The following is a 10,720-nucleotide window of genomic DNA, read 5'->3' as shown; positions in this document are numbered from 1 at the left end:
TGACATTATAATGGCTGGTGTTCACGAATGAAATATATTTCAATCTTACATGCAAAACAAACAAATGTTCTCTATATGTTTAATACGAACACGTATAAAGCAATTTTTCGGGATACATCGCCAATGCTTACAGACACCTCACCCTAAGACACTGTACAATCAAGAAACCTGAGACACTTTACTAAAAGGTGAAGTGTGGCGGCATGGCCGTGTGACTAGTAGCCAATGATCGCTTGCCGCATGGGTTCAAACCCCGTTAGGCGCAAGCCGTTGTTTCCTTGAGCAAGAAACTTTACACTCATTGCTTTAAAGTACGTACTGGTTGGTTCCAGGAACGGATTCGAAAGTGTGTCTATAAGCCTATAGCTTCCTACACAATCAAACTTAAATAATTCTGTATGAACAAAGGTGAAATGTCCTCTATATTAAAGATTTGAAATTTTGCCGGGGGGGGGGGAGGTAAGTGTCTAGTTCCTTCGCCGATATACCGGTCCGGGAATGTTGAGATTAGCAAAGCATTCTGTATGCATTTCTTATAAAGTCATAAAGTCCTACGTAGGAGATACAAACTCCTAATTAGGCTTTTTTTATCTCCTACGTAGGAGTTTACTTCTTTATAGAACGTTATGAGTTGGCGCCAGGACGCTTCCGTATATTTTTTCAAATTATCCGCGTTACAACGTATAGCGGATAATTGTTGTCTTGTCCTTACCGTGTTAATAAAACTGGATTGGTCAGTTTTTTGCTTGACTTCGTCGGAGTATATATAGTCACTGGGTGTGACTAGTAATCAGTTTCTATCGAGTATCTCACAGAGAACAGCCATTATCTTTTACAAATGTTTACCATGTCGAGGGAAATGAGTAAAAGTTCTGTGGAGGAGAAAGTCACAGATTTGTTGGCTCTGCATAAGCAGCAAATGCTAAAGGAGATGGAAGGCATGTTTCTTAAAATAACAGCGACTTCTCAGAGCAAGCTTTCCAGTCAAATTGCCTCTTCTTCGCTGACAACAGTCAAGTTTCGACGTAAAAGCAACGAAGAGCAATTCAAGGTCAATGCGGACGTTTTGAGCAAGCTTGAGGACGCTGAAGGCTCGCTGTCAGTTGATAACATGGAAGAAACCAGGCAGAGTATTATTAGCGGTACGTTATGCTATTGTACAATTTATCAGCTGTTTTTTCTATTTTTATCACAAAATTGTAGACGTCTAGCCTATAGTTTATTTCATGTTACGCACGTGGAATGTGTGTTATTTTATAACGGTCAACTGTCTGTGTACTGCCCGGTTTGTTATGACTGTGCTGGTTTTGTTTGCCGCACGTTGAAAGTAATAATGTAAATATCCAGTTTTATGTTGTTTTTTGTTTTTTAAAACGTACAAATGAGTGATATCATATCGAAATACATGTATATTGGTATAATATAGTATACGGGAGATAAGTACTGAGTTAATAAGTAAAATAATTTATATTGTTTTGTCACGCTTGTTTGGCATATTTTCAGCAAAATCGTTGCTTCAGCATCGCCAGAAGATGATTAAATTGGCCGATGCATCGGATTTAGGATGGAAGGTCGTATCAGAATACGAAACCAACCCGCTTGCTAGTGATAGTGACGATGAAAAGAGGATGTACAAGGCAGAAGCCCGTGCTAACATGAAGGCGAGAGCAGACAGGACCAAGAAAGTGAGGACATCTAGGTTCAATCCTTATCGTAAGAGGGCATCGTCACCACAGGACAGAAGAATTGGCGGTTTTTATCCTGTTCAACCTACAGGCACAAGACGTATTCCTCCAGGACTTTATTTTGCCTGTGGAAAAGCAGGACACTGGAAGGGTGCACCGGAATGCGCAGCAAATATATCAAATAATAAGATAAGTACCTATTATGTTAATAGTAATATAAGTTATGTTAGTTCTGCAGACACGAAGTCTGATACAGGTGAGTAAATCCTGAATATGAAAAATTTGAGAGTACTTGGAAAGCTAAAGGGCTTGTTTAGTCTGACATGGATGAGGTCTATAAAATTAGTGAAAAGGCACCGGAAGTGCATGTCGAGCTGTACTCTGATGACGTCATTCATTATCTGGAAGTAAGTAATATGCAGGAAATGTTTGTTCAGGCTCCGGAGGAAATAGTTTTACCTGTCGGTAGGTTGAAAAGTTGTTATAACAAGTTGGAATCGGTGTCTTCCAGTGAGTACTAGTATATCAAAAATGTTATAAAAGAAGGTTACAAGTTGCCTTTTAAAGATATTCCTGAGAAAGTAGTGTTACGAAATAATAGGTCTGCGAGAGAAAATCCTGTTTTTGTAAAGAGCGAAATTTATTCTTTACTTAGGAAAGAAATTATTTCTGAGGTAGACGAAGTCCCTTATGTTGTTAATCCCTTAACGGTTGCATATGGAAAGTCCGGCAAGCCTAGGCTAGTTTTAGACTGTCGACATATCAATGAATGTTTACATTTGTTTAAGGTCAAGTTTGAAGACGTTAATGTCGCAAAGCAAATATTCGCTGAAAATACATTTCTATTTACTTTTGATTTAAAGGGGGCATACCATCATGTGAATATATTTCAACCACATAGAACGTATCTAGGGTTTTCTTATCAACATGAAAACACAATGAAATATTATCACTTTAATTCTCTTCCCTTTGGGATTCGAACCGCTGGGCATATATTTACAAAGCTTTTAAGGGAAGTCGTAGCTTTTATCAGAGGTTATAGTCATAGAATAGTGATGTTCTATAATAAATTCTCGAAATGCACAACTGTTGTTGTTTTATGATAAGGTAGAGATGAGACCAAGGGGGCCGTTTTATCAACGCTCTACGACACGTCGTAGGCTAGTTTTTTGTCGCAGACATGTCGCAGAACGTTAACACCGTTTTATTAACGTTTGTCGTAGCCTACGACGTCGTAAAAAATGTCGCAACTCTACGACAGGGTTAGGGCTGTCGTACGACGTTACTGTAACGTCAAGACCGGCGATAACTGTTTACATGTATACATGCTTAGCACATTAATTTTTATGAAATAACTTTTTCAGAATAAAAAAAACAAACGACATATTTCAATTTGTTTTCTTTTAATGTCAATCGCTTATAAAGGGACTTTATACATGCGCTCTAAGTATAAGAAAGAGACAGAATATACAAATCTTATACCCTATAAAAATGTCTAAAATATCGTTCGTTTGGAGCAAATATACCTTTACGGTCATACTCTATTCTATTAATAATGAGTTCCAAAGATGTCTTCGGAAAATAGAATAAAAAATAAATTAACTCACATCTTTTTTATTTCACATTAATATTGGAAAAATCATAATATTTTAACTAGATTTTACATAAATTTAGATATTTCTTTGAAGAAACCCATATGGTATAAAATCAAGGACACAGGAAAGTTACTGTGGTCATGACTCCGGAAAAACAATTTTAAAAAGAGAAAAAAAAATAGTCAATAGAATATAAAAAAGATCAACAAGACAAGGCGACATTAATTAAAAGTTACCGTGGATGAAAAGCACTAATGTTTAAATTATCAATTTTATGGTAAACTGCAATATACAGTGTACATATAATAATTCAGTCTGCACAGTCTGCACAATTTGCATGGTGTATTAATTATGCATTTTAAATCTTTAAAAAAAATCTAGAATCCGAACTGTAACTACGTAAATTGCAATTCCGGATGGGGAGTTATTTAGTATACTACAACTACATGAGATATACGTATATATATGTATAAGTAGCCTGTGATTCATGGGTTGATATATTTTTTGCTTATTCATAACTTACGCGCTATTTAATACTCATAATCGTCATAGGTAACACAACATCTTTGGTTTTGATAGTATCAATATATGAGCCGCGTCATGACATGATCAGGATCCATGCTGTTCGCTCTCAGTTTCTCTACTTGTTATATGGTTTGTAAGCGAACAGCATGGATCCTGATCTGACTGCGCGGAGGTGCAGGCTGGTCAGGATCCATGCTGGTCGCAAACCCACTATGTTGGTTTTGTCATGACGCGGCTCAATTATGTCAATTTGCCGACAAGAAGCACATAAAAAATCGACAGATTGGAACCCAGGCTAATCTATGAGAAAAATTAATCCGCTTTCCGTAAAAAAACGCAACAACAACTAAAACAACAACAAAAAAGCTACATTTTAAAGTGAATTATTTCATATAAATTACAACGGGCGTTTCAATTTAAAAGCAGTGCGATTAATATAACTTTACGAAAATATGTCAAAACATCAATTCATTATTTCAATACTTTAGCAATAGTAAATCTATAAGATTAATTATATATATTTATTTCAAACTACGAGAAGGAACAGAACTAGTTTGAAATCTTGTGTGTACTGAATTCCTCGGAAAATGGGTAAAATTGTGCGCCACACGTTATACTACATTGGGTGCCATTTAAGTAATTCATATGTACAAATCATTGGTTTTATCATGATAGCTAGTACTTTAAACACAATTTTGGCGTTTCTAAAAAAAGCAGCTACAATTGTTTCTAACGCGCAAAAATCCTTTCATAAAGGCCCATAAAGCCCTAGAAATGCTTTTATTTTGTAAAGCTTTTTATCTATATTTTTTTATTTTTATTTTTTTTTATTTCCATTATCATTAACCTGAACTAACGTTTGCTGCTGTTAATTTTTGCCAATCAAGAATGGTGTTAATGATTTAGTAATTTGTATGAAAGTCAAAATTTTGCTATAGTAACAATTTTAATACTTTCACATTCACAACTACTTTCTTTAGAAATACAGGCAAAACAAAAATGTAAGTCTGCACAAACTGCATGATATATTAACAAGTTTGCTTCTTTAAAAAGAAGCATGCGAGAGGTCTTTTTGCTGCTGTGAGAGATTTGTGTAATTCGAAAATATTTGGGGATATTTTTTGCATAAAAGACACAATGAATGGTTATTAATTACAATTATTTAACAAAATAGAATTTATTATTATATAGTATCATAATGAAAGTTTGTTTTACACTTCATTTTTTAAAAATGTTTTGAAAGATTATATGCCGGAGATACTTAAAGCGATACTTTTTCTACAAAGGAAATAATTTGTGTTATGCCATCAAACTAAATTTAAAATAAATGATAAACACATGTATATATTTATATTAAAAGTAGTATCAAAAATAAAAGTGTCTTGTAAAATTCAATAAGCACATTTTCGGTTAATGTTTTGGTTAGTATACGGAAACATTTCCTCTACATTTTCCAAAACGGGCATAAAGTATGTTAATCAATTTTAAGTCCCATAATTTACATAAAAATGTTTATATCATTTGATTGGAATAAACAGTATATAAAGCTGCATGCCTCCAACCACAATTGATATTTGAGGAAAATCTTGAGTAAAATTTGTGCCATTTGCGCCAAAAAAATCTCCGTTGCGTTATTAAGTCGTACATGTTCAAAAGTTTAAGGAGCAGCAAAATTTCGGTACACGGTTCTCTCGGTCATATTGAATGGTGATATTGTACCTGTTATGTTCACTGTTACTATTTATCGGAATATGAAATAGTAAAACGCTATTCAGAAAACAATACGGTAATTGATTTATACAATTAAAAAGATTAAAACGGAATGACACATCCACGTAGCTTTAAGTGACGTAAATGAAATTTTCCGATTTTTCTACGTACCGATTTGTTTACTTCGATGTTAATTTTTCGTTTAAGTTAAGTCGTATTTTGAAACGGAGCATGCGCAAAACCATTTTTGTAGACTGCTCCCAATGATTTTACGCTATAAATGAGATTCATTCACTACAATCAGATACGCAAAAATGGATGCCGCCAGCAATCGGTCTGAACACTGTGAAGAGGTCTGATGACCTCTCCAGTTATCTATTTCAATTCTTTTTAAGACTTGAAAAAATATAGTACCCGAACTGTATTTACAATGCCGGGAGTAGGGGATTATTTAGAATACTACATGAAATATATGTATAAATACCTTTAAACAATTAATATAATTCTGAAAAAACACTATTAAATAAATATACATGACACTTAAATGGAAATATTTCATTAAGATTACAAATTGGAACAGAATACAATTACAATTCGTTTCAATTAAAAACGAAATAAATAAAAAAATCAAAACAGCAATTTATTATTTCGATGCATTGGCAATGGTATATCTATACTATACATGTATATTATATTTTTTGTTTCAAACAACTAGAAAAACAAGGGACTAGTTATTCGCTTGTTCATATATTCGAGTCTGTACCGTATTTCTCGGAAAATACTATGAAAAATGGCTATACTCGAGTGCTTTCAGGTTATTATTTTTTTAGTTTTTATATACTGTGGGTAGCTTATATAGTCACGGGTACTCTGCACCTTATCTCGTTAAAATCAGTTGAATAACAGCAAAGTTTGAAAAAAATGTGCGTATTCCTTACGTGGTGTAACTACTTTCAATCCGTATTAACTCCGATGTTATTATAGATAATAGCCGTGACATTCCGATTGATCGCCACACGATATACTTGAAAAGCCCGGTGCTATTTAAATTTTAATTTACTATTTAAGTACTATTAACATACTTTTTGGCGTTTCTTAAAAATGCTTTTGATTTTTAGTTTTCTGTTTTAATTTCCAAAAGTGGCTGATCGGTCGTTTCCATCTTTTGCGTCTGTTAATTTTTGGCAATTTAGTTATGATAGTTATTTAGTATTTTGTATAAAAGTCAAATACTACTTTGTTGACATTTTTGGTTAATAATTTTACATTCACCGCTTCAAGTCATAAGCGGCTGCATGCTTTGAAATAGTTATTTAAAGTCATTTATAAAACCCGTGTTCAGAAACTTGCTTAGACTGAGACATAATGTGCCTTTAGCATTCAGTACAGACCCGGCATTAATGGTGGAACCGTAGCGTGATTTAGTATTTTAAGGGTTGAATCGAGTGCAGAAAATATATGCTGTATTTCTCACTAAATTTGTTCTTTTAATGACATTAAAAAATATTTATCCATTTTCTAATAATCATGTAAATTTATCCGTTTGATAATAGTCATGTAAATTCTACCAGTACTTTAAGTACTTTGATTTCATATGTGACGTCAAAACGCGCACTGGCTAGACTGTGTCTCGCAAGAATTATTGTCTACGACAAAGGCTGCGACGTCGCAGAAACACAACGTCTGCGACACGTTTCATAAAACGGTCGTACGACGTTGTCGCAGACGTACGCCACCGACAAAAAATTGTCGTAGACTACGACACGTTGATAAAACGGCCCCAGATGATTATATTGTGATAAACCACTAGTGAAATTTATAAAATATAATTTTCGCTGAAGCCGGACTTTATCCGAATGCGGATGTAATAAGATCATAACTAAATTGAAATACAGACAAAAGTGAATGCTGTTATCCGTACATTTTGCTTCTTTAGGAAAAGGAAGTCGATGTCATCATGCATCATGTAAAAATATAACAAGCTTTAACGGGATTATAGTTCAAAATTGTTGATGTGACGTCATGATGTGATGACGTCATATAGGAGAATGCGCGACGTTACGCGGCAAAATCAGTAAAAAATACTTAAAATAACTTAAAAAGCATTAAATAAAAAGAAAATTTATTTGTTTAACACATAAGATTGAAATATGTTTCATTCGTGAACACCAGCTTTTCTATTCTCACTCATGGCTACGCTATTGCATCTGGTGTTCTATAGAGGATAATCAAAAAATATGCACGACCGTGCAATACCATATTTACGGAGTCGCAAAATCAGCACGGGTGTGTGATAAATTTCATTATCACACAGCCGTGCCGATTTTGCAACTCCGTAAATATGGTATTGCACGGCCGTGCATATATTTTGACGTGACGTCATTAGCGATATACAAACATAGTGCAAAGAGCGCTTAAAGTTAGCGTTATACTATAGGCGCGTCAATGAAAAATGACTCTTATTTCACTTTAAACGGTCTTTATTTCACTTTAAACGGTCTTTATTTTTGGGTATGTGATATAAAGAATATTAAATTCGTGTAAGTTCATTACTGAATTTATTGCAGCCGTTGAATAAAACGCAATAAATTCAGTATGGAACATACACTCATTCAATGTCCTCTAAAATAATAACAGTTAACTGAAATTATTGCTCGAGAGATGATACAACGAGGTTATGTTATGTTTTGTATGGTGGCTGATTTGGAACGCTTTTGTGCGTCGTGTTGGCGCGAGCGACAACAGGACAAAGCGCAAACCGGCGCGTTGTCGGACTTTCGTCTTGTCGTCCTGTCGCTAACGATGTACGCTAAAAGGCGTGTTGTCGTGCGGCGTGTTGTCGCGATGTCACAGTGTCGCTCGGTTCAAATCGAAGGATTGGCTTATAAGCCAAGCGACAGGGCAATAACGCACCGCACGACAACTTGTCGTTTGGTGTGTTTCACTTGAGACATGACGACAAGACGACAGCGCGACAACGCGCCGACAACGCAACGCGCAATCTACCAAATCAGCCACCATAGTTTTTTGACAAGAGCGGAATGCTACTTTGCTACCCTAAACCCAATGGATCCACTGTCAATGCTGACTAGATATTATTCAAAGGTATTATTTAATTACTTATTTTAAATTATTTCATGATCACATGTTGTCTAATCAACCGTATATGACTTCATTGATATGTAGTAAATAAGCAGCGTGTTACATTACCCATGATGATAATATTTATACCAAGAACTGAACTATCAATTAATTGAAAAGAATAATCCACAAATTAAAAGAATATAATATTTATATTTTATAACCTTATGCCATCTATAAATACCAATTTCTTAATAACAACTGTTTAATTGAAACGCTGAAAGCACGTATTAGCTATCACGTGCGCACGAAGTAGATAAAATATTTCTGATGGCCACTTTATACCACGGTAACAATAGATACAAAATATAAATAAATATATATACATGTACCATATATTTATATAATTTCTCTATCGCCATCACCCCAGTAATACATTAAATGGTTGCTGTATGTACAGTGACGTAAAAATATCGTCTGCCACGATGTTGATTATCGAGGCTGATGACCTTTACTATACGAATCATTGCAAGCAAGAAATCACATGTTTAGGTGGATTAGTATTAAGGTGACATACAATTCTATCAGGATACAGAACAATATATGAAGAGAACAAACAACCAACAACACGACGCGCGACGAAATAAGCGACACTGGCGTGAAAATAGGCAAATTGTTCGCCATACTGAGTTTGAACAAATAGTAAAAAAGGAATCCTATAGCTATGTGGATACGTCATTAACTAAGCCGGAGTAACGTATGCATTACTATATGACATATAATGTCCATCAGGCTGCAGTAAAGCCCTTTCCCAAGATAAAACTAATGCACTTATAAATACATAGATATAAAACATATATACAAATGATCTATAACCAACACTATAAAAACTAGGGTGCACAAGTTGTTCACTACAGCCTAGTAGGGCTGGCACTACAATAGGGCATAAATTGTTGTATGTATCTATGTCGTAAAAAGTCATCTGCTTAGCAACAGCATAAGACATATACCCATGGGTCTTCAATATTAACAACGCGAATCATTAACAACAGGGATCAAATAAACTATAAAGCAAAGCGCACTACAAATCGGGCGCGGCAAATAAAATCGGTGTTTTTCTATAATTTCCAATCACTAAGTATGACTTATTGATATTTTATTATGAATAAAAGTATATTGTATTCTTAAATAAATAAATGCATTTATAATAAATACTACACTTATCAGAGCGAGTATGAATCATGTAGACATATTATGTTCATCAGGTTGCAATACAGCTCATACTCAAAGTAATACAAAAACTCTTACCCCTATCACAATCATAGTCAAATAACACTCTTGTATGTTTGATTATATTGTTAATACATGCTTTATCATAGATAGAACTGTCACTGATTAGCAGTGAATCTATAATTATATTGTAGTAAACTTTTATTATTAAACACATGATATATTTTCATCCTTGTAAGTAAGAATTGTTATTATTGTTGTTGTTATAGTGGGGGTGGGAACTTTGTATGATTCATTATTACCCGTTTTAGATTACAAATTCATAGGAACATTCCGCTCTGTACATATAGCCCGTGGAATAAGAGTGGAATGCTACTTTGCTACCCTATACCCAATGGATCTACTGTAAATGCTGAATAGATATTATTCAAAGGTATTCTTTAATTACTTATTATAAATGATTTCATTTCATGATTTTATGATCACATGTTGTCTAATCAGACGTATATGATATGTAGTAAATAAGGAACGTGTTACATTACGCATTTTGATAATATTTATACCAAGAACTGAACTATCAATTAACCACAAATTAAAAGAATATAATATTTATATTTTATTACCTAATGCCATCTATAAATACCAATTTCTTAATAACAACTGATTAATTGAAACGCTGAAAGCACGTATTAGCTATCACGTGCGCACGAAGTAGATAAAATATTTCTGATTGCCAATTTATACCACGGTAACAATATATATTAAAAAGAAATTATATATATCTTTTTAGAAGAGGCTATTGAATCATTAAAGGAAATCCCACTAGAAAATAAATCTGATGTTAAGTAAAGATATCTTTTTAGAAGAGGCTATTGAATCATTAAAGGAAATCCC

The 10,720-nt window shown here is 34.0% G+C and overlaps 1 protein-coding gene across 1 annotated transcript; it reads left to right on the top strand.

Moving 5' to 3' along the window:
- Positions 1–669: 669 nt before the first annotated feature.
- On the top strand, positions 670–2,788 carry LOC132729490 (uncharacterized). Its single transcript, XM_060715261.1, has 2 exons — positions 670–1,142; positions 1,504–2,788. Exons 1-2 carry the CDS (start codon positions 839–841, stop codon positions 1,947–1,949), a joined length of 750 nt encoding a protein of 249 aa, XP_060571244.1. The 5' UTR covers positions 670–838; the 3' UTR covers positions 1,950–2,788.
- The last annotated feature ends 7,932 nt before the right edge of the window (positions 2,789–10,720 follow it).

Source organism: Ruditapes philippinarum, unplaced genomic scaffold (assembly GCF_026571515.1).
Source record: "Ruditapes philippinarum isolate M1 unplaced genomic scaffold, ASM2657151v2 ctg7939_1_1_1_1, whole genome shotgun sequence".
NCBI lineage: Eukaryota > Metazoa > Mollusca > Bivalvia > Venerida > Veneridae > Ruditapes > Ruditapes philippinarum.
This window is presented reverse-complemented; position numbering and strand designations above follow the sequence as displayed.